We start from the raw sequence: 25,315 nt of genomic DNA, 5'->3' as shown, positions 1-25,315 counted from the left end.
CCCCCGGGTCCTGTTTCCCTCACTGGCGTGATTCATTCAAGCCCTGATTGGTACCACATTGGGAGCAGCCGTAGATAACATGTCGGCGTTGGCCGTGCTCGGGCGCAGCCAGTTTGCCCTGGAAACCTATTTCTGCACAGGATGGTTGTTGCTTCTACTGTTCAGAGACTTGTTGAGTGTTGTCGTCCGAGGCGGCGCGCGCTGTTGCTTGGTGCTGAATGTGGCTGATTTGGAGTGCAGATAAACTCTCTTCTCTTGAACGCAGACCTGGACACCAAACGTCAACAAGGCTGGCCACTCCCACCTCTCTCCCTCCAACGTGTGCCTTCCTAGGACCAATGTGGAAACCAGCTTAGTGGACTGTGATCGTAAGAAATACCAAAGAGGGACCTGCAGAGTTACTTACCGGAAGCCATAACCTGCATTACTACCCGGCTCTCTCACTTATTCAAGGCGCTAAGTCCCTTAACATGAAAACTGGTCATCACACACAACATGGAAGCACTTCCGGCATAGGATCATAGCAAAAGCAAACCCTTCAAGCCACGCACCATACCTACATGCTATCATGTGCTATCCATGTATGCAAGCACATGATCGCCTCATATAGTCATAGTAAGCTCTATATAAATGTTACACGACTATTTGTCTAAATAACAGATATTTTAACTACACGGATATTTAAACATAATTGAAAGAAATTCTTCAGAAACAAAGCTTTTTTATACAACAGGTTGGAAGAAATGGCAAACAAAAACTGATCAGGGTACCAAAAAATTGGGTGATGGTAACATCTGACATACAGTGCCTAAACACGGCAGAAGTGTAGTATGTAGTGCTGTGTAAAAGTAGTTATCAAGCTCAGGGCGTGGAAATCGAACGGGGTGTTTTTGATAGTTTTCACGCTCCATCTCTCATTAGTTTTGCTGTCATACCTCTAATGAAAGCTGTACTGGGAGCCCTAGGAGTCAGTGTTTCATCAGTCAGCCACCTGATGCTGCTGGCCGCCTCACGCCTCGGTGTTCCTCTGCTTCCTGGTCCCAGCAGACACTGGGACAGCATCAGAGACTACATGTGCAATCCTTGCTCTGCTATCATCTTATTACCAACAGCATGAGATCAGTGCAGAAATTCGCCTGAGTGGGCTGGTCTAATGCTCGCTCAGGCACAGGGAGTCTAGGCTGTTTGTCGAAGCTCACTGTGCAATACAGCTGGGTTGGAGAAAAATAACTGCGCATGCCTGTTTGGCTGACCTGAGAAGGCCGGCCAAACAGACAAGCGCACTTAGAAGTGCAAATACCACTTCATTCCTCCTCGCTCCTAATGCCTGGCCTCCCCCCTCCCAACACACACTTGCTCAGCCAGTAGCTGAAAGTAAACAGCTGCTGACTGAGGCAGTGGGGCGGAGCTCCTTTGCCTTTGCAAACCCAAACCCAAACCCAGAGAGTCCGCCTTCCACCATTCAAGTCAGAGGCCACTGAAGTCATCTGCGGCGTACCACAAGGATCTTCACTCAGCCCCACCCTCTTCAACGTATACATGAGCCCCCTCGCGGTTATCGCACGCCAACACAACCTCAACATCATCTCCTACGCCGATGACACTCAACTGATCCTATCACTCACCAGAGACCCTAACACTGCCAAAACCAACCTGCACGAAGGAATGAAAGAAGTAGCCGAATGGATGAAGCACAGCCGTCTGAAACTGAACTCAGACAAAACAGAAGTCCTCATCCTAGGCACCTCCCCCTCCGCCTGGGATGACTCTTGGTGGCCAGAGGCCCTTGGAAAAGCACCCACCCCGACGGACCACGCACGGAACCTGGGCGTCATCCTGGATTCCTCACTCTCGATGAACAGACAAGTCAACGCCGTTTCTTCATCTTGCTTCAATATTCTTCGCATGCTCAAAAAGACATTTCGCTGGATCCCCACCGAAACTAGAAAAACGGTCACCCACGCACTGGTCACGAGCCGCCTGGACTACGGAAACACCCTCTACGCTGGTACCACCGCAAAACTCCAGAAAAAACTCCAACGCATCCAGAACGCTTCAGCCAGGCTCATATTAGACATCCCGCGTAAAGAACACATCTCTGGCCACCTGAAAAACCTCCACTGGCTCCCCGTCAATAAGAGGATTACTTTCCGCCTCCTAACCCACGCACACAAGGCACTCTACGAAATCGGACCCGAATGCCTCAACACACGACTGTCCTTCTACACCCCCTCCCGCCAGCTACGATCCTCCAACCAAGCCCTTGCCACTGTACCTCGCATCAACAAAACCACCATGGGAGGTAGATCCTTCTCCTATCTGGCAGCCAAAACCTGGAACTCACTTCCCACTCACCTTCGCCTTACTCAGAACCACCTAGCATTCAGAAAGCAACTTAAAACGTGGATATTCGACAAGTAATTCCCCACCCTTCTTCAAGCGCCTTGAGACCCTCTGGGTATGTAGCGCGCTATATAAATCTATTGACTATTGACTATTGACTATTTGCAGAGGAGCCGCCGCTGGTGTTGCATCATCAGTGTCATGGAGTCACCTGGTAAACTTATCAGTGTCATGGAGTCACCTGGTAAACTTATCAAGAATGGCATGTTTTGGTCTTTTTCGAAGTGTCTTTTGCAGGAGTGGTCTGCGCGATTGAAGTTGCCAGGAAGTACTTTCAAATTGCGATCAGGTAAGCAGCATTGTTTTCCGTCTTCGTCTTTGCCTCCGTGTTCTGGTGTTCTGTTGTCTCCTTGTATTGTTGTGCGTTTTCGTGTCTGTCCTTTTTGTTTTCCGTCTTTGCGTGGCTTGTGGCTGTATTGCTGTCCGGCCTTCCCCCGCCCCCCGCCCCCCTCCCGCTGTCCGTGTCTCCGTTCCCACCCCCCCTCCATTGCTTTGCATGTGCTTGTTTGTGATTATTGTGAAAAGAAGTGGGCTTAATGCAAAGATACTTTTTTTAACTGGCTTGTGTGTTTCTCTTTAAAGAAGTGTGAGAAGTTGGCCTGATGTGCAGTGCTCACTATTCTAGTGATCACTATATATCAGTCCAAACAACCCTTATTGATGATTGGTTGTAAGTCAACCTTATAGACCAGCTATCCTAGTAGCATGGATACGAGCAGTCTAAGGCTAAGACTCTAGAGGGCGTGTTAAGCCAGCTGTTTTACCATCACATTATCCCTTGAACACCCAGTGAAAGGACACCACACAAGTTGTTATGAAAATAAACAGTGTATTTATTTATAACAAGACTACCCTGGCTCTTTATGAGACAGGGAGCTAAGCACACAACAAAACTCTTACGAAAATACTTTTAAGTTAGCACGTTACACAAATGCCCGAGGGGCACGAAAAACCATATACGCTAAAAGTGGAATGCGAATTACTAGCAGGTAAGTAACAGTTCTAATAGGCTTTGGAATCGCTAGGACTGGACTAGGGAATCGTTAGATTACTACTAGGAGGCCCAGGGGACTCGGGTGCAGAGTGTGCACTCTCACGCGGGATGCGGGACAAAGTCTATGGAAGCTAGAATTCACAAAGTTAGTGTTCACGGGCGAACCCGACCTGGTAGGGAGAAAACGACAGTGGATCCTGACCCTTGGATAGTGAGGCTATGCTGGGACACCGGAGTGCCGAAGTTACCTAGCCCAGGGGCTGCAGCTGCATAGGTCTGAAAAGACGTCGGGGATCTCGTTGCCGGACCAGGCGCCTGGAAGGAAGAAGTTGCTGGCAGGCGACCAGTGAAGAAAAGTTCGATGGATCCAAGCCTGGATCAAGGAAGAAGAAAACCTGAAAGCAGAGGGGACCAAGTTCTTGAATCACTAGCCAGTGATTAAGTGGGCACCAGGATGGCACCGGGCGAAGTCACCGCAGTCAGATGAGTGGGCGCTGCTGGGCTCTGCAGTCTCTCGGACCAGGAGGCGTTGTCGGCGACCAGGATGGAGGTGCGAGCTGTCCCACGAAGGATGAAGTCGTCGGCGTCGAAGTTACCCAGGAGTGGGCAACAAGCCTTGGCTAATTCAAGCCCACGCGGTGGACTCAAAATGGCGTCTTGAGTGGACCAGGAGGGTCCGGGGTGCTCCTCTTCTGGAAGGGAGCAAGGGCCAGTCTGGAGCAACCAGACCAGCAGCAGAAATGTCGTCGGGCGTCGTCAGGAAGGCCACAAGCCAACGGGCTAGTAGCCAAACAACGCGGTGAGCAGCGGAAAGCAGAAGGGCCCCACGCAGATCGTGGAGATGCTGGGGGGCTGCTCTTCGGTGCTGGAGCTGCTCAGGGTGGGGGCTTCTCGGACCCCAAAGCGCTCACCAGGAATTCACTCGGCGGGCTTGCTGGAAAGAAGTCGTGCAGTCTTGCAGATGGCCGGTCCCTTGAGGTCTCGTCGCACCCACGGTTCTCAGCTGGGCTGTAGAGGTGGGTAGAGGTCAGAGGTGCCAGGGAAGCCGGTTCTCGTCGAGCTGGGCAGTCGGATTCCGGAGGAAGGACTTGCAGCAGACCGCAGTGTTCTTAGATGGTGCCTGCGGATGCAGGGTGACTACTCCTTAGTCACAAGGGAGAAATCTTAGGAAGAAGTCTTGAGTTCCTTTCGCAGAAAGTAGTTTCAGGATTCAAAGATGATCTGATTTGGAAGGGGGCCAGTCTCTACCTTTATCCTGTAAAAGGGGGCTGGCACGCGACTAGGTCCTGCCCTATGGGTGGGACCAGGAGGGGGGTGGTTACACCCACTTCCTTGGCGGGCTTTTCCCCAGGCCAGGGGCTGGAGTGCCCCTGGAACTGGTTCCAGCCGGCCTATGCACAGTGAGCACCGGGGTGCCACTTGCAGTCACCTTCCTCTAAAGCCCTGCCTACCTACAATACACAAAACCCTGTCTGGGACGGTGCTGGCACCGCCCCTGGCAGGAAACCCTTTGTCCTTATCTCCTGCTCTGGGAGGACTCCCAGCAGCAGGAGGGCAGACTTGTGTCTCGGTGGCAGCATCCATTTTGTGGAGCTGAGGCTCTGTTTGACTTTAACCGGGGTTAGGGGTTACATACATGTCGTGTCCCTCTAGAAGGGTGGAATGCTAACCCCGTCGCCAGAATTGGCGAGGGGTTAGTATTCCAATTCGTATGACACCTTACTCGACATGTTTTGATAAAGCGATACCAGAGTTGGCATATAACCGCGAGGATTATAATGCACTTAAGAGTATATGGTATGCGATATCATGGAAACGGCTAAGGGATGGATCCCGAAAGCCGCAGACAGGCTCAGCTCATGCCAGAGCACCATCTCACACGATTCCAAGCACTCTGCCTTCAGGATTGTTAAGGCCTGCCATAGGAGTGGCTGATAGGAGATCTGTGTGTCCATTTTAGGGTTAGATATAGGTATACTATATCTAAAGCAAAGGGTGATTACGCCACCTTGCCCCAGCTGTCGTGCAGCCAGTTGTGTCAGATTTGGATGGCCAGCCAGGGGTGGCATAATACATGCTGCAGCCCCTGGTAGGCCCTGGGTACACCTATGCCCTGGGTACCTAAGGTACACTGTACAGGGACTGATAAGGTGGCTCAGTATCCAATTTAGATATGTACCTAAGGTACATGGAATCCATTTTACAGAGAGAGCAGTGGGCCTGAGGTCCTGAATAGCAGGGCCTCAGGTCAACTAAGTCAGAAAACCAGCAAAACACCAGGCAAAAAGTTGGGGGCAACCATAGTCAGGGATCTACCTTCCTACATAACCCCCCCCCAAACGAAAGGAGATAAGGCTATCCTTGTCCAGGTAAGCCTATATTGCCTAAGTGGCCATTTAAGGAAGTACCAGCACTGGCATGGTTACCCCCTATGTCATGGTCCACTAAGCAATCCCTCACCCTAAGGGTGTCTGAGGGTCTCCACCATAGGGAATCTCTACCTGTGGTGTGTTTTGTCAAAGAAAAAGGCTGGTGCTGAAATGGAGTACTGAAGTGAGGCTCCACTAACTTTGGGCTCAGCTTCCTCCAATCATTTTCCACCATAGAGGCCTTTCTTTCCAAGACTGAGTTGTTTTGGGCTCTCAGGGTCAACCTCTGGCTACCTACAGCTGGAGGTTGGGTCCCTCTGTTTGGCTTACTGGAGGGACAGTTCAGGTCTGGGGCCCTCAGGTCCCACGTTTGGCTGTGCCCAACAGTGTCCATCTGTGGGAGGTCCCTAACTAATTTTAAGGGGGATCCCTCAGGAGTGTGTCTTATTTTCCCTTGGCTAGGTCTACTAGCTTCAGTGCCCTTAATCTGTTGATTGGGAGATTCTTTTGGACAGGGGGCCCTTTGGGGTCCAACCCTGGCCTCCCTGACCTCTACAGCCCTGGGCTGACTGAGGCAGGGTAGAGAGGGGCAGGTTACCTGCTCCAGACTGGGTCCCACCTTGGGAGGGTCCACTGACATCAGGGGTTCTGCCAGGCTAGGCCTGACTACCTCTGTGGCAGTTTCTTCACAAGGGGTCAGATCAGTTCCCTGAGGAGGCTGATCCTTTCCTAAAGTCTGGTGGGAGGGAGATTTCTCTTCCTCCTCAATACTCTCTGTCTGAGTGGAGTGATCCATAGTTTCAGGCTTCACAACACTATCATCTGTCTGAGTTTGAGCTGTGGCCATCACAACTCTCCCAACCTTTTCAGGAGGGGGCTCAGTTTGGGTGTGGGCTGTTACCATGACAGCCTTGACAACCTGTTCTGGGAAGGAAGTTGTCTGAGATTGGGTTGTGACTGGCACAACCCTCCTGACCTGTTCAGGGAGGACATCTTGGACTGGGGCTGTGGCTACCACTGCCCCACTAACCTTACCATGGATGTTTACCATTTTAGAATGGGTTTCTTGCTCTACTTCAGCCCAGGCTGAGAGCTCTAAATCATTCCCCAGTAGGCAATCAACAGGCAAGTTTGGTGACACTGCCACTCTCTTGTGGCCAGTGACACCTCCCCAGCTGAGATTGACCACTGCCATGGGATGATCTCTCTGGACTTCATCAATATTGGTTACCTGGTATGTGGCACCAGGTAAAAGTTGCCTTGAGGGGACTAGACTCTCAGTCACCATAGTGATGCTAGCCCCTGTATCTCTATAGGCCTCAACTTTTATACCATTGATGAGGGGCTCCTGTCTGTACTTGCCCAAAGTGTTGGGACAAGTTGTGAAGTTGGCAAACCCCATGCCAGTCTCACAGACAAGAGTATCTAAGTTTGGGGACCTGGTTAGGCCAGAGTCCCCAGGACCTCCCAAAGTAAATGCACCCAAATTCTTGGGGGCACTCCCACCACCTGGGGGATTACTACTAGTAGTAACAGGAGGTTTGGGAATGTTACTTGGGGGTATGTTTTCCTTATTGTTATTCTTTGGGCAACTGCTGTCAGTTTTTAAATGACCCACCTGTTTACAGGGATAACAATAAGGTTTCTTCTGGTTGTTGGAAGGATTTTGGGACCCACCCCCCTCAGAGGATTTTTGGGGCCCTGATGTGGTTTGATCTGTAGATTTATTCCCACCCTTCTCTTGAGGCTTGGTTGATTCCTTTTTCTGGTCACCACCTTGGTTCTTGGGCCTAATCCTGGTTCTGACCCATTTGTCTGCCCTCTTACCCAATTCTTGTGGAGAGGTCAGATCAGAGTCTACCAGGTGCTGGTGTAATAACTGGTTCTGACAATTATTTAAGACTTGCTCTCTCATAATTAGATTATACAATCCCTTGAAATCAGTAACCTTACTACCCAGTAGCCAGCCTTCCAAAGCCTTAGTGGCACAATCAACAAAGTCAGACCAGTCCTGAGACTGAGTTTTCTGGGTGTCTCTGAACAGCAACCTGTACTGCTCAGTGGTTAAACCAAACCCATCAACCAGTGCATTTTTCAGGACCTGGTAATTGTTAGCATCCTCAACTCTAGTAGTGAGGAGCTTATCTCTACCTTTACCATCAAAGGAGAGCCACAGTATAGCCGCCCACTGACTCTGGGGAATGCACTGCACAGTGCAGGCCCTCTCCAGAGCAGCCATCCATTTCTGGATATCATCCCCTTGCTTAAAGGGGGGCACTATTTTAGTCAGGTGTTTAGTATCTAAACCCTTCTCTCTATCTCTTGGGAGATTGCTGCCACCAGTGGGAGCTAGCCCACTCATCTGCTGCTCTCTTGCCAGGGCAAGCTTCTCTTTGGCCAGGGCAATTTCTTCCCTTTCAATCCTCAGTTCAGCTTGTCTCATCCTAGCCTCATGCTCCCTTCTCTGAGGGGAAGTAAATCTCCTCTGTGGAGGATTCCTTCTCCCCTGAGAAGAGGCATTAGAGTGCAGAGATCTATTGGAGTCCCTAGAAAGAGATCTATCTCTCCTAACTCCAAGGTTAGGCCCACTTCGGGTTAGTACTGGGGGTCCCCCAGATCCTAGCCCAAGTAAGTCTAAGTTGGTCCTAGTTAGCCTTCTGACTACCTCAAGACCCTTGTCTACCTCATCCCCAGAGAGTACCTCCTGATCCTCCTCCTCAACTGCTGAATCAGTGTTGTGGAGATCTGGATCCCCAGAGGTTCCCTCTAAGGCTGGCATGTTCTCATGTAACTGAGAAAGCTTTCTGGCATCATATGTCTCTAAGAGACCTATCAGAAAGGGAATGGTGGGGTTAGACCCCTGCTTCAGTTTTCTGGAGACACAGATCTGTCTCATCTCCTGGAAACTGAGAGCTGCATATCTCGAAGTGACCTGTGGAGGGTCAACACTGACCAGGGGAGTCTCAGTAGAATCTCCCTGGGTAGACATGCTTTTCTAGTGAGGTGTAAGTGGTGCACTTACCTACACTATATGTTTGCCTACTGATCCCTTGCTAGAGTTGTAGTTTAGGGTGTGCTAGGCCCTAGGAGCTACAACAGCTGGTTCAGTAGAACTCAGAGTATTCTAAGCTAAGTTATATGTACCTTTAGTACTTATGTGATCTTTCACAAGATATTCTTAGGGCATGTGTGGTAAAACAACAGCAAGCTCAAATCCCAACCGCTGCTCACCAATGTGAGAAGTTGGCCTGATGTGCAGTGCTCACTATTCTAGTGATCACTATATATCAGTCCAAACAACCCTTATTGATGATTGGTTGTAAGTCAACCTTATAGACCAGCTGTCCTAGTAGCATGGATACGAGCAGTCTAAGGCTAAGACTCTAGAGGGCGTGTTAAGCCAGCTGTTTTACCATCACATTACCCCTTGAACACCCAGTGAAAGGACACCACACAAGTTGTTATGAAAATAAACAGTGTATTTATTTATAACAAGACTACCCTGGCTCTTTATGAGACAGGGAGCTAAGCACACAACAAAACTCTTACGAAAATACTTTTAAGTTAGCACGTTACACAAATGCCCGAGGGGCACGAAAAACCATATACGCTAAAAGTGGAATGCGAATTACTAGCAGGTAAGTAACAGTTCTAATAGGCTTTGGAATCGCTAGGACTGGACTAGGGAATCGTTAGATTACTACTAGGAGGCCCAGGGGACTCGGGTGCAGAGTGTGCACTCTCACGCGGGATGCGGGACAAAGTCTATGGAAGCTAGAATTCACAAAGTTAGTGTTCACGGGCGAACCCGACCTGGTAGGGAGAAAACGACAGTGGATCCTGACCCTTGGATAGTGAGGCTATGCTGGGACACCGGAGTGCCGAAGTTACCTAGCCCAGGGGCTGCAGCTGCATAGGTCTGAAAAGACGTCGGGGATCTCGTTGCCGGACCAGGCGCCTGGAAGGAAGAAGTTGCTGGCAGGCGACCAGTGAAGAAAAGTTCGATGGATCCAAGCCTGGATCAAGGAAGAAGAAAACCTGAAAGCAGAGGGGACCAAGTTCTTGAATCACTAGCCAGTGATTAAGTGGGCACCAGGATGGCACCGGGCGAAGTCACCGCAGTCAGGTGAGTGGGCGCTGCTGGGCTCTGCAGTCTCTCGGACCAGGAGGCGTTGTCGGCGACCAGGATGGAGGTGCGAGCTGTCCCACGAAGGATGAAGTCGTCGGCGTCGAAGTTACCCAGGAGTGGGCAACAAGCCTTGGCTAATTCAAGCCCACGCGGTGGACTCAAAATGGCGTCTTGAGTGGACCAGGAGGGTCCGGGGTGCTCCTCTTCTGGAAGGGAGCAAGGGCCAGTCTGGAGCAACCAGACCAGCAGCAGAAATGTCGTCGGGCGTCGTCAGGAAGGCCACAAGCCAACGGGCTAGTAGCCAAACAACGCGGTGAGCAGCGGAAAGCAGAAGGGCCCCACGCAGATCGTGGAGATGCTGGGGGGCTGCTCTTCGGTGCTGGAGCTGCTCAGGGTGGGGGCTTCTCGGACCCCAAAGCGCTCACCAGGAATTCACTCGGCGGGCTTGCTGGAAAGAAGTCGTGCAGTCTTGCAGATGGCCGGTCCCTTGAGGTCTCGTCGCACCCACGGTTCTCCGCTGGGCTGTAGAGGTGGGTAGAGGTCAGAGGTGCCAGGGAAGCCGGTTCTCGTCGAGCTGGGCAGTCGGATTCCGGAGGAAGGACTTGCAGCAGACCGCAGTGTTCTTAGATGGTGCCTGCGGATGCAGGGTGACTACTCCTTAGTCACAAGGGAGAAATCTTAGGAAGAAGTCTTGAGTTCCTTTCGCAGAAAGTAGTTTCAGGATTCAAAGATGATCTGATTTGGAAGGGGGCCAGTCTCTACCTTTATCCTGTAAAAGGGGGCTGGCACGCGACTAGGTCCTGCCCTATGGGTGGGACCAGGAGGGGGGTGGTTACACCCACTTCCTTGGCGGGCTTTTCCCCAGGCCAGGGGCTGGAGTGCCCCTGGAACTGGTTCCAGCCGGCCTATGCACAGTGAGCACCGGGGTGCCACTTGCAGTCACCTTCCTCTAAAGCCCTGCCTACCTACAATACACAAAACCCTGTCTGGGACGGTGCTGGCACCGCCCCTGGCAGGAAACCCTTTGTCCTTATCTCCTGCTCTGGGAGGACTCCCAGCAGCAGGAGGGCAGACTTGTGTCTCGGTGGCAGCATCCATTTTGTGGAGCTGAGGCTCTGTTTGACTTTAACCGGGGTTAGGGGTTACATACATGTCGTGTCCCTCTAGAAGGGTGGAATGCTAACCCCGTCGCCAGAATTGGCGAGGGGTTAGTATTCCAATTCGTATGACACCTTACTCGACATGTTTTGATAAAGCGATACCAGAGTTGGCATATAACCGCGAGGATTATAATGCACTTAAGAGTATATGGTATGCGATATCATGGAAACGGCTAAGGGATGGATCCCGAAAGCCGCAGACAGGCTCAGCTCATGCCAGAGCACCATCTCACACGATTCCAAGCACTCTGCCTTCAGGATTGTTAAGGCCTGCCATAGGAGTGGCTGATAGGAGATCTGTGTGTCCATTTTAGGGTTAGATATAGGTATACTATATCTAAAGCAAAGGGTGATTACGCCACCTTGCCCCAGCTGTCGTGCAGCCAGTTGTGTCAGATTTGGATGGCCAGCCAGGGGTGGCATAATACATGCTGCAGCCCCTGGTAGGCCCTGGGTACACCTATGCCCTGGGTACCTAAGGTACACTGTACAGGGACTGATAAGGTGGCTCAGTATCCAATTTAGATATGTACCTAAGGTACATGGAATCCATTTTACAGAGAGAGCAGTGGGCCTGAGGTCCTGAATAGCAGGGCCTCAGGTCAACTAAGTCAGAAAACCAGCAAAACACCAGGCAAAAAGTTGGGGGCAACCATAGTCAGGGATCTACCTTCCTACAAGAAGCTATTTCTGTAATTGTGCATTTTAACACGCACTGGACTGGACGAGATGCGGGTTAAAGACGAACGTACAGCAGAGGAGGCAGTTGGAATTACTATCCGAAAGAAATGTGGAGTCCGGTGTTTCCCCGTCTCTTCCACTGACTGCTCGTGCTTCTGTGTCTGAGCACTAACGGGGTCAAAGGTCGAAGATATGTCAAGCCTGCTTGAGGATTGCACCATTCAACGCACCCCTGCTCCTCACACCCGCAGCTAGGAACATCAGCGGGAATCATTACTTAAAGCTGTGGGTGTGATTGTGAATACCTGTCTGTGTAGTGTCAGCCTAGCTACAGGCACCTCGACCCTGACTGTACCAGCGCCGGGTCCGGGGCGAAATAAACAGGCCTCTCTGTAATGAAGAGCTTTCTCTCAATGAGGACGCTACAGCTTTAGATGGAAAACGGGTCTTTATTAAATACAGGTCGCCTAAAGAGCGCCGAGCCGCATCTGCTGCCTGACGGCCTTTCGCAGCCCTCAACATGGCGGCCGCACGTCACGTCGGTACGTGACGTGCAACAACTAGAAAGCGTCACTACATATCTCCCCTTTTTCCCAAACAAACCAATAACTCACAGTCCGTCGCTCATAACAAAGTCTCGGAATCTTGCGGGCTTCGTCACCGCCCTACCACTCCGTGTAAGTCTCAGGGGGTCAGGTGGGATCACCCCTTCCTGCGTCTCTTCGCTCCTTCCTCCACCTTCAAGCGCCGTGGCGCCTCTATCTCGTCTGCTCATTTCTGCTTCCCTAACTGATCCCTGCTCGCCATAGTCCATTCTCTCTCCTCGCTGTTCTCCTCTGCTCACTTCTAACTCTCCATCTGGTCGTTCTTGTTCCTGAGACCCTTCTTCCACATCTTCTGGGTCTTCTCCGCCTCGGTCCCATCCTGGCACTCTGTTGCATCTTGCCATGCGGTCTTGTGACCACACGTTGCCATCGCTCAGCAACGCCGCTCTACCCATCACTTCCTTGACTTGCAGGGGCTTGCTGTATTTGCTCTCTCACTTCCTCCTTAGCGTGGCCAATTTTACTCGCACCCATTCTCCTTTCTCCAGCTCCGCCTCTTTCACATTTCTCCGGGCGTTGTAGTGTCTAGAGTAAATGGCTTGTGCTTTTTCCAGGTTGGCTCGCACTACCGCAGGGGACCATTCGCTTGTTATGATTTTTTCCTTCCACACGCGGTTGTCCTGGGTGAATGGTTCGCGGCCCCTAAGTATCTGGAAAGGGTTGTACCCTGTCCCTATGGGGGTGATCCTGTACGCCCACACCATGCGTTCAATCTCTCTTTCCCAGTCCTTGTTGTTGGAGATAGCTGCCTGCACAGAGCCCATCACCACTCTGTTAAAGTGCTCCACCAGTCCGTTCCCGGCCGGGTGGTATATGGACGTGTGCTTTGCTAGGATCCCATTTCTTTGCATAAAGTTGCTCCATTTCTCTGACCTGAATTGGGGGCCATTGTCGCTTAGGATGGACTTCGGGATGCCTTCCCTCACAAAAGTGTCCGCCAGGAACTTTATGATGGTTTCTGTATCCATTGCCTCATCTATTTTCAACTCAGGCCATTTCGAGTACCTATCCACCAAGACACATACGTACTTCTGGACTCCGTGTACATCCAGGATAGGGCCCAGTATATCCACCGACAGTTCCTCCCACGGATTCCTTGGGGGATCAAATTTGCCGAGGGCTGGGCGGAGTGGTTTGAGCGTTTTGTCTGCCCCTTGGCATTGTGGGCAGTCCCTGACGTGCCTCACGGCCCTTACGTCCATCCCTGGCCACCAGTAGTTTTGCTTCGCCCTCAGTTTAAGTTTTCCTATCCCCAAGTGTCCCTCGTGGAGCATGTCTAATAGTTTGGGGATGATTTCTGCTGGGGGATGACTCTTTCCCCTCTGTATATAAACACTCCTTGGTCGTCCATCGACAACTCTTCTCTGACTTCGAAGTATGGGTTGAGGCCTCCACGGGTTAGTCTTTTATCAGGCCACCCTCCTGTGATGTATGATTTTACTTCCTCAAGAACTTGATCCTTTCCATAAGCCTGCCTCCATTCCTGATGTCCTATGGTTCTCTCTTGGTCTTCCGTGAGTGCCACCATTTCTTCTGCTCCTGCTTGGTCCTCTCCACTCTGATCCATGGCCGCTGCTCTACTCAGGTAGGCTGCCACCCTGTTCCTACTGCCCGGGATGTGTTCCACGTCGTACCTAAATTCCAGCAGTTTTAGGGTCATCTTTGAGATCCGTGGAGTGGCACTTGCGTGGCCGCTGGACGTTAGCACCTTCAGTAAGGGTTTGTGATCTGTCTTTAACAAGAAACGTGTGCCCCACAAGAACTGCCTGAACCTGGTCATGGCCCATACGACCGCCAGCATCTCCTTCTCAATTACGCTGTACTTCTTTTCGGTCTCACTGAGCATGCGGGATGCAAAACTGATCGTTTCCATTTTTTCCTTGACCTCGATCTTGCATAAGGACGGCACCCAGCCCCATGTCGCTGGCGTCCGTGGTTAGTACCGTGATTCTTTGGGGGTCATATCCTTGGAGTGGAACTGCTCCTGCCACCTCTCTTTTGATGATTTCGAATTCACCTTGCGCTCCCTCCGACCAGCAGAATTCTGTGTTGTCTCGTGTCAGCTGCCTCATGTGATGGGTTTTGGATGCGAAGTGCTGCACGAACTTACTATAATATTCCGCCATTCCGAGGAACGATCGGACTTCTTCTTTGTTGGAAGGCGGTGGCGCTTCGCAGATGGCTCTCACATTGTCTGCTTTCGGGGTGACCCCTCGCACCCCTATCTCATGTCCCAGGTAAGTCACGGACTCCATTCCTATCCGGCACTTGGTCCATTCGGCTGTGAGGCCCTTACTCTCAAGGATCTTTAGCACCTTTCCTAGTTTGCCGTCGTGATCCGGTCTGTCTCGTCCCATTACCAGGATGTCGTCCTGGAAATATTGGACTCCATCGGTGTCTTTAAACAGCTGGTGCATTAACTTTTGGAACACCGCAGCCGCCGAGGATAGTCCGAACGGCATGCGGCGGAACTGGTAGCACCCGAATGGGGTGATGAAGGAAGTGAGTTTTCGGCTCTCCGGATGCAGGGCGATCTGGTGGTAGGCGGAGGTCAAGTCTATGGTGGAATACCATTTGATTCCCCTGGTTTTGGCCAGCATCTCCTCGATCCGGGGCAGGGGGAACTTTTCCACCACTATGCTCTTGTTCAACTCGCGTAGGTTGATGCACAGCCTGATCTTCCCGCTGGGCTTCTTCACTACCACTAAGGGTGCGAGCCACTCTGCGCACGTGATGGGTTCGATGATCCCTTTCCTTTCCAGGTGTTGTAGTTCTTCTTGCACTGCATCCCTCACCGCCAAAGGCACATTTTGTCAGATAGCAGGTCACCGCGCCTGCCTAGACTACAAGTCCCATCAACATTGGGCTCAGAACTACTGTTCCCAGAATCCCCCGGCGGGAACACAGGATATTATGGGGCGGAGCCTGACAAACAGGGCTCGTGATTTTGCTGTAGACAGAGGTAGCGGCCGCTCCTCTGTGTTCCTGGAGATTCCTGTGGAGCTTCGGTAATCCTGGCTTGGAAATCCAAAGACCTGCCCGAGGTACAGACGCTGTGAAGTAACAGCGGGTTGGTACATTGTGGGACATTCACAAGTGGCGGAGTGCAGGGGGGGATTAGGACCTCCACACTACCGTCACAAAGACAGTGACGTGGGATGTGCTTAGACCTTTTGTTTACTTTGGATTTAAGTACCAAAGCGGATGACTGTAGTGCAGGAACTACGTCATGCCGTGTTTGGGTTAACCTTCGAGTATTGATTAAGAGCTGGTGACAATTACGACTATTTTGCAACAAAGGAGGAATACAGCGTAAATAAAGAGGCTCTCCTTGTTTTTCTCTTGGTATTGGTGTGCTACAACTTCCTGGTGCATTTCTTATTTCGCTTATGGAACTGTATTCTTCAGAGTCAGCCGAGTAATGGTAGATGGTGTGTTATGCCTTATGTCTTATACGTTCTCTTATGTTTATGAAGGACAGAAGGAAGGCTGGAAACACAGCAGTATGGTGTATGTGCACAGTTCTCTACAGATGAATCCACGGGTTGTGGTCTAGCGAGAATTATATGAGTGTAGGTGTTAAGAATCATATTAACCTATGTACTTGTGTCTTCCAGTTTCTTTATCCCTGCTGCCCCTTCCTTCTCCTCTTTATTCTTTCGGTTTTTTCCCCTTTTGAGGTTTTTTCCCTCACCGTATCGTCTGAACACCCTGTGTTTACACTTCAGGGTGTTTGGAGGGTCCGGAGGTGGAGCATTGTTGCTGCATGCGGATCCTGCAGAGTGTGATCCTGACACATTTCTCACCTTGTGGGCGACCGGTACTGCATTGTCCTTCAAGACTATCTTGTGCGCAAATTTCTCCATTCTTCCTACTGTGCCTCCGAACACCCTGGGGTACTCTTCTTTCCATTTGTCTAGGTCAGGCCAAGTTCCAGGTTCCGCGAGTAGTATCTGTTCCTTGCCCCCTGGGTCCAGCTTGATGCCCAGGTCGCCTTGGTCGAGCCACCCTAGGACCGAGGGTCCTCTCTCCGATATGTACAGTTTGCAGAACGCTGACCGGCCTCTGAATTCAAAGTTCAATGGTCTGAATCCGGCCATAGGAATGCGGTACCCGTTGTACGTCACTGGGCGGATGTCCAGCCTCTCCAGCTCAGGGCCTAGGTGTGGTGCAAAACTCTCCTCCCACACCGCTCTTTGGATGATGGTGTAGGGTGAGCTGGTGTCAGCCACAACCTTTATCGGTATTCCGCCAATCTGCATCTCCAAGACCGGTTTCATCGTTCTCTTGCCGTCAACGCTCAACACCTGGCCCTCCACGCCTAGTACTTGGTCTTCTATGTAAATGACTGTGACCACGTCTTCCTCTGCGCCATCTTCTTGTTCTTCGCTGTCCTGCCCGACATACTTCACCATGCTCTTCGAGGACTTCCTCCGACACACCTTCTCATAGTGGCCCACTATCCCGCGGTACAGACATTTGGCGCGGAATGCTGGGCACTTCCTGTCATGCGCCTCGTGCGACCAGCTCCCACACCGATAGCATAGTTTCTTGCTACTTCCCGCTTGTTTCCCTGGAGGGCCTGGGTTGCCTTGCCATTTCTTGGGCCCGTTTGCCACCGAACCCTTGTTCTTGTAGTGCCTGCGGGGCTCCTCCTCGTCTATTCTGTTGACCATGGCGTTGGGCGCTGTCTCCTTCCTCGTTGCTTCCACGCATCTGCGCGCCAGTTCTGCCCTTTTGACGATTACCATCACCTCTTTTAGGGTGGTGTCACCACTGGCCCACAACTTGTCCTGCACCGCTGTGCTCGTGGTGTGCATCACCACCTGATCTTTGATGAACTCCTCTTCCCAGTTATCATATTTGCACGTGGACGCTAGTCTCTTCAAGGCCGCAACGTATTCCTCTACTGTCTCTCCCGTGCGCTGTTTCCTTTGCTGGAAATTGAACCTGTCCACTGAGACACACACCGCCCGCCTGTAGTGCTCGTTCAGGTCTTCGATGGCATGGGCATACACATCCCCGTCGGTGCTTCCTCTTTCTTTTGGCACTAGGATTTTGTAAATTCTCAGGCCTTCTGGGCCCAGGTTGAGCAACAATATGCGTTTCTTCCTCTTGGCGTTGAATTGTTCTTCATTTTCATCCTCCAAAACTCCGATGAAGTTGTCGATGTATTCCCTCCAGTCCTCCCACTTCATTAGCGGGTCTCCTGGTCTGGGCAGGAACTGCACTGGCGCCATTGCGTACCGCGCCTGCGCACTCATTCTCTCGCTCTTGATCGTGGGATGCGCGCTCCCTTGGCCTCTGGGACTCCCTGGCGTGTTGTCCCGCTCTACCTTGCCTGTTTGAGCCTGGGGACTACCTTCGTCAGCCCCCTCGATCTTGCCTGGGGGATCCAGCGCGGTTCTCCCTGTCTGGTGGGTCGTCGCGTGCTCAGGCGCGCTAGCTTGGCGTCCCCGGGGCTTGAGCTACCACTTCGGGCTGACAATCCTTCCCCTGGGTTATGCTGAGCTCTGCCACGCTCTTTAGGATGTTGTACCTGTGTGGGGGCTGCTGGTCACCTCTCGACCGCCTGCTCCTCCTGGTAACAGGTTTCCCGTGGTCCTTTTCCTTGCTGTGGGCCCTCTGGCCACCGGTTGTTGCTGTTTCCTCGGTGGTGTAGCTCTCTCTGGGGCAGGGGGTCTACTATCCCACCTTCGTCGCCATTGTAATGAAGAGCTTTCTCTCAATGAGGACGCTACAGCTTTAGATGGAAAACGGGTCTTTATTAAATACAGGTCGCCTAAAGAGCGCCGAGCCGCATCTGCTGCCTGTCGGCCTTTCGCGCTTCTGAATGCGCGTTGCGCGCACAGCCCTCAACATGGCGGCCGCACGTCACGTCGGTACATGACGTGCAACAACTAGAAAGCGTCACTACACTCTCTGGTGAATTATTAGGGAAGCATGACATAGCCACATGTCTGTGCACGTAACTGGTTGCAGTTTTTTTTTACCGTTCTAGTGCACGTTTTTGGGAATTCTATGGGTTTTCCTCTGATTGCAGACCTACCTGCACGTAGTAAACTTCCATTTGCTACATGCCTCTTGCTTTTGAAGCACGGTGTTTCAGCTGTTGGTGGCTTTGCAGAAACTCAGTTGAAGAGATGAGCACGCACGCGAGTTAGTCACCCAGGGAGCTGGAGTGAGAGGTGGCTCGCGCAATGTGTGGGGTGACCATTCAGACCCACGCAGGTGGGCAGCTGGAGGGCCCGGGGTACGGCCATGTCGCCTGCGCCGTGAAAGTTGTGCATGCACGCGCCGAGAATCACAGGGTTACCCCGAGAGATTCTGCAACAGGGCTGGAAGCTCCTGAGCACAGCAGCTCTACCGAGAAGCCGCAGAGGTAGGACAGATTGCAACATTAGCATGTCTGGGGGGTTGGAATCTTTATTAGATTTTTATTACCTTACTCTAGTGAAGTTTTTCAGTGCTTCTTTCAAATTAACCTAAAATTGTACTATAGCAAACAAGGTTTAATTTTGGAATTTCACTCTCGTTTCCGTGTCAAAATGGCTCACCCGTCTATATTAGAATGATTATTTTACATGTTTTGTCCCGTCACTCAAAGACAGAGGCCACAAGGCTCCAGTGAGTAGACCTGATAAGGCAGTCCTACCTTACAAAACTTTGTTTTTTCTTAGCTACATTTACTGAATACACTTCCATGAGCTGCATCTCCACCCATCTGATCGTTTTATGAATGCAAGGGATTGGTTCAGTGGCGCAAATCCAAGAAGCCATCTCAAAGTCCCCGGGTTCTGGTTGTTTGTTGTTAATGACACTGACACATCCCTGCAAACCCATCACGGCCCCATTTGTCGTAAATACAAGCCCGCGGCCTCCTTTCGCCTCCACTTCCTTCTATCTGTTTTATACCAGCATCACAAGTCCTGTGTTCAGGACCGAAGCTATTAATGTGCGGCAGGTTCAGTGGCACCGGGGCAGATACTGTCCTTTTTTTGCACCAGGGTCCCACTAGTTTGTGTTTTTACCCACGCCTTTGACCCTGCATCCACTCCCCTCCACACTTCCCATACTTTTTAATGCACTTCGACCTTTGATTACATGGTAGGCGCATCCTTCGTCACATGGCTTCTCAGCGCTAGCACATCCCGCTGGTCTGCTCTCCCACGAAGCAGGCACGTCCCTGCATGTTTATCAATCCCCAGAGGTGGTGCCTGTGAGAGCCGGGATGAGCTGGAAACAACCCACACCTGCAGTGTGAGAGACAGTGTGTATAAGAGACAGCAGTGTGTGCGAAACAGCAGTGTGTGTGAGAGAGACATCAGTGGGAGTTTTCAAGGCAGAGTCAGCAGTGTGAGACCTTTTATTTATGTTTTGGTTTTTGAAACATAAATAAAACGAATTATTTGCAATGTCAATAGCACAAACTTGCTTAAATACGTGACCTATTGCATTGAAAATGCAATAGGTCTCGCATTTGCGAGAGATTAAGATATTGCCATTGTAAATGACAATGCCGTTAATTTATCTGTTTTCAAAACCAACACATAAATAAAAAGTTTGTCATTTACAATGCCAATAGCTCAAACTTTTGCAAAGGCAAAACCGTTGCATTGTAAATGCTTGTATTTCTTTTAATTAAATGCATTCTCACACTACAGCAGTAAGTGTAAAAAGACAAATGTAAGGAATAGGCAGAGTGGGGGCCCAGGGGGTACTGGAACTATAAAAAAAACTAAGCTTTGGTAATCAGTTAACAAAGGCATGTAAATATGCTAATGGTCTTTAAAGACCTGGGAAAAACTCGGGCCGGAGATAAGACTCCAGACACTGCCCAGCCGAGGCCCCAGGAGCGCGAGCTGCACTGCAGCAGCCCAGTCCGAGACACAGGAAGGGGGAGGAGGGGGGCTGAAGCCCTGGAGGCCAGGGCAGAAGTGACACTGTGAAGGCGCGACCCCCTTTGCATCGCTCCACGGCCCCCCTGGGGGTCACGCCCCACAGTTTTAAGACCCCTGCTCTAGTCCGTATTGCATGAAGCTGGGTGGTTCTCACCCAAAAGAGGGACCTCCACAAATTGCTGACATTTTCCTACACCCCCTGGACAGCCGTGGAAACACAGACCAACAAAACGGCCGCTCACTACGAGAGCTCCTGGGGTTCCTCGGGTTCGGGATAACTTTATACAGTTTAAATCCCTGAGTAACCCCCCCCCCCCCCCCCTCACCCCCCCCTCCAACAACCCACCGGACACAGAGATATCAGCAGATCAAGAGGCATAAGAAGAATAATTGCTACGACGGGCAGAAAACGACCACAGTGTAGCGTAGCTGCCCCTCTCTGGACGACGAGACTGCCACCATCGAAAGCTGCCGAGGGAGCTCGAGGACGCGAGAGGGCTACAGGACGATCCTCCGTGGCACCGACGATCGACTGGCACCGGCGAGGACTTAGGACACTCAGAAGAGCAGACCCCGTGAATGCATCTGCGGCCATAGACATCCGCCGCGCCGACAGTAGGATACCCTCTGCGCTGCCCCTGGGACTGGAGTTGGGATGGAAGCGGAGAGTACCATGGATCGGGAGGAAGGGGATCGAGGAGTTAAGAGAGCGCTGAGCTCCGAGGCAGCACCGGGCAAGGACAAGGAGCGGTAACGTAAGCAGAGTGAAGGTACATCTCAGCAATTATTTAAAAGGATCTCGGCGATCGCGGAAACAACACATGCCGGGACTGAAATAAGTGCACTTTTTGAAATTGTTGGAAGATAAATCCCGAAGCGGCGTGCCTGACCTTAAAATGGCGGCCGCCTAGGACAAACTTGTCTTGACTATCCACAATAATCAAGGAAAGTTAGCTCCTACTGCATATAGAGAGAGGACCTAAAAATGGCATCAATGCTGAGGCAGGAGCAAGGGAAAGAGGACTAATGAATTTCTCCGGGGCAGGAAGGAAGGAACCAAACCTTTACCCCAAACAAAACAGAACAGATGTATAAAGAGAGGACCTCAAAATGGCATCAATGCTGAGGCAGGAGCAAGTGAAAGAGGACTAACAAATTTTTCAGGGGAAGGAAGGAGCTAACCCCAAACAGATGATGAAAAGGGAAAGAGGACAAAGGCAAGAGTAGAGAGAAAGAAAGGGTGCAGCTCACAGAAGAACATCCAAATCGGCGGACATCTTGAAATGGAGCTAGTTGCTCAATCAGTATGATGAGAGCACATTCTAATGAATATAGATGAAACTACAGGGAAGTAAAATCTATATCAGGAATATATCAAGGATTACTACAATTCACCACAATTACTAAGCTAATCCTATTTGTCTCAACACCTGATATAATTATATAATACTAGTGTCATAATATTGGATATAATTATGACTACCATTAGCCAGTAATTAAGTTTAAGAGAATTACAACACCAACTGAAGAAGGAACTCACGCAGTCAAATAGAGAAGAGTCACCACAAGACCAATGAAGAGGAGCAAACATGGACGAAAACTACTTAGAGTCAGTTGGCCCGAATGCCCAGACCATAAAATATCCAACTAAGTTGTCCAAAAAGGCAGCAAAAAAATTCAAACATAACTTATTGAGAAATAACCCAGACACACTGATCTCCGACCTCTACGTTAGCATAGATAAAGGGACTATAGTGAACGACCTGATATTCTTCACAAATAAAACGGCTAAATGGCGCAATACCTTCACAAGACTGCTTAACACAAAAGCTATACAAAATATCCCACATGGCACAAAAATTATGATCTCACCGTCAAAAAGATGCAAAGCGGAACTATGCATTACCATGTATAAAACTGGAATAGTGCTGATACAAGCAGCCAACAACGAGCTAGATAAGTTCGACAATGTATTTCCGACCTTAAAGGAATCATTAGAGGGCGCAAGATGTCAACTACACCAGACCCCATTAGAAGGCAATCCTGACAATAACAATACTATTAACAGAGGCGTCAATCGAAATGGAGGACATCAGGCTCAAGCTACAAGATTAGGAGAAAAAATTGAAATTGAAATAGGAATGACAACATCTGAGAATGGGACAGAAAGGACAGAGAGGTCTACAAGTCATGCGAACAAAGAACAGGACCAAATCCAAAGAGAAGAGTCGACGCCGCTCCCAAATGAAGAGACTCCATTAGAGGGATCAAGATATCAACTACACCGGACCCCACCAGAAGACAATCCAGAGATTAACAACACTATTACTAGAGTCGCTAAAAGAAATGGAGGAAATCGGGATCAAGCTACAAAAACAGGAGACAATACTGAAATAGGAGTGAAAACTTCTGAGAAGAAGACAAAAAGGTCAAAGAGGTCTTCAAGACATGCGAACAACGAACAGAACCAACTCCAAAGGGAGGAATCGACGCCGCTCCCAAATGAAGAGACACCTCACTCCGCGCGGAGCCACTCAATGATAACCGGGAAACAAATAGAGTAGAAGGTATCAACCATTACTTACCTCTCTCTGGTACAACTCAAGAGACACCTAGAACATCACCCACAAATGCATTCTTAACATCACAAAATATAGACAACACATCCCACATCGCAATCAGAATCGGCACTGACATCCATACCGAGGATAAAAAGAAAAGGATTTCGGCTAAAAGAACTGTTCAGAAACAAAGAATAGCAAAATGCAAATCGCGGACAGAAAGGCTACTCATCCCTAAGAGATCACTCTAAAATCAGAAAGATATCAAAGAGCTTCAGAAACTAATTGGCAACATGGCACAAGACACACTTAGTACTCGACAAGCGATGGAAAAAATACTGGAAATGACGGTAAGCACTCACTCCAAGGTCACACATATCCAACATCTGGTACACTCCTCACAAAGAAAGAGCAACGAGACGGCCATGCCACTATCAAATAGACACAACCGACCACTTAGGACGAATTCCTGGTCGTAGGAGGAGATCCCTTGCCCTACTGCGATCATATGAACCATCGAACCGCAAGAGAGGGGAGATAATCAAAACAGTACCGATCGATCACAATAGAACATCCAGACAGAATGAAAGAAAACCCAACCTCAATAACTTACAACAAGTTCAGCTAACCGCCGAATCGCAATATCTGAACCCCAGTAACTCAGGGAAACCTATGATATGCCTTCTACTCAACTGTCGCTCTGCAACCAAACACGCATCAGACATAGCAGACCTCATCATCAACAAGGAAATTGATTTGGCAATCCTTACAGAAACGTGGCTATAGGAGTCATCATCTCCAACCATGGATCTCTTAGTACCTCCCCAGTATAACATTGTAAGACTGGATAGAATAAAGAAGATAGGAGGAGGTTTAGCCTGCATTCACCGATCGGATATTGAGATCAACCAAATACAATCCGACCCACTATTATCTTGTGAATACCTAGGTCTTAATATAAGATCAGCAGACAATCAGAGATGCAACCTGCATGCGCTTTACCACCCACCAGGAGAGAACGCCAAGTTCACAGATCAGTTAATGGAGATCATAATGGCCAACTCTAACACCGACGCTAATAACATTTTCCTAGGCGATTTCAACTTACACTGGGATGACTGCAATGACAAATTAGTCAACGCACTTAAAGATTTCCTCTCGGAGCTAAACCTCACTCAAGCATGCACGCAACCTACACACTCGAAAGGAGCAACGTTAGACTGGATAATTTCAAGAAACAAAGACACATCAATCCTCTCAATAGACCCGTGTGACTGGTCAGATCATCATGCCATAACATTTTTGATACCCACATTGAAAAAGAGCAAGACCTCGCAACCCGTCAAGCTCAAAAAATGGATTCGAGACACAAAAGAGGAGAATATTGAGCTACTAATAGATTGCTGTGAGAGAGACCTAAAGCTTGAATGTAAATCTGACAGATCACTACACAACATCAGTTTCAAAAATTGTCAACAACACCATGCCATTAAAACTGAAAAGAGTCTCAGAGAAGATAAAAAATCCATGGTTTAATGGGTCACTGAACGAAGAAAGGCGAAAACTGAGAAAAGCTGAAAGAAAATGGAGACAACACCCATCATCCACCGAGCTGAAATCCCTCAGAAAAATTAGAAACCAATATAACAAAAAGATCATCAATTCCAAAAAGGAATTTATAAGATCTGAACTTGATAATGCCAAAAAAAGACCAAGGAAATTATTCGAAATCTCAAAGCAACAATCAAATAAACTATCAAAATCTGCCCAAGAGAACACGAAAACTCTACTAAGCTGCGAAGAATTCTCGACATTTTTCAGGGAGAAGGCCAACTCACTTGAGAAAGAGCTTAGAAGCGCTGCGGATAACCTACCCACCCAACCAGTAGCTACGATCGACACCAGCTTGAAAACAGATTGTAATAAGATTAAAAACAAGTTACAATGGGATACATTCAAATTATATGACCATAAAACCATCGCCAAAACGCTCTAAGATATCAAACCTGATAACCATTATCACGACCCTCTACCCGCGAAATGCCTAAAAGAAATCAGCCATATTGTGGTTCCAATCTGGACCAAAATTATAAATGCATCGCTATCACAAGGGATCCTCCCAGACTGCCTAAAAACAGAACAAGTCGTCCCGATAATCAAAAAACCTACAGCGGATGCAACAGATCCGAATAATTTTCGCCCTGTGCCCAACATACCTTTACTTGCCAAACTAATTGAGAAATGCGTGCAAGGACAACTGAGCCAACACATCACCAACTTCTCCCAACTAGACGATTACCAATCAGGATTCAGAGCAGGACATAGCACGGAAACAGCGATCCTCCATATTATTGACGACGCACTACAGGCCCTAGATCAAAATCAAGCATGCCTACTGATTCTCCTGGACCTATCTTCCGCATTTGACACTGTAAACCACGAAGCATTACTGTGCAGGACAGGATGGGAATGTCTGGAAATGTGCTGAAATGGTTCGAGTCATTCCTGCGAA

General features: G+C 49.8%; 1 protein-coding gene across 1 annotated transcript in view; it reads right to left on the bottom strand.

The window, feature by feature from the left end:
- Positions 1–12,685, bottom strand: part of LOC144805476 (uncharacterized) — a 187,244-nt gene extending 174,559 nt beyond the window's left edge. The window contains exon 1 of the mRNA XM_078672022.1: positions 12,406–12,685. Within this exon, the coding sequence (XP_078528148.1) occupies positions 12,406–12,685 (280 nt within the window). The remainder of the gene's footprint in view (positions 1–12,405) is intronic.
- Between the last annotated feature and the right edge of the window lie 12,630 nt (positions 12,686–25,315).

This window comes from Lissotriton helveticus, assembly GCF_964261635.1.
Source record: "Lissotriton helveticus chromosome 1_1 unlocalized genomic scaffold, aLisHel1.1 SUPER_1_unloc_11, whole genome shotgun sequence".
Lineage (NCBI taxonomy): Eukaryota > Metazoa > Chordata > Amphibia > Caudata > Salamandridae > Lissotriton > Lissotriton helveticus.
The sequence above is the reverse complement of the archived record's forward strand: the minus strand, read 5'-3'. Positions and strand labels throughout refer to the sequence as shown.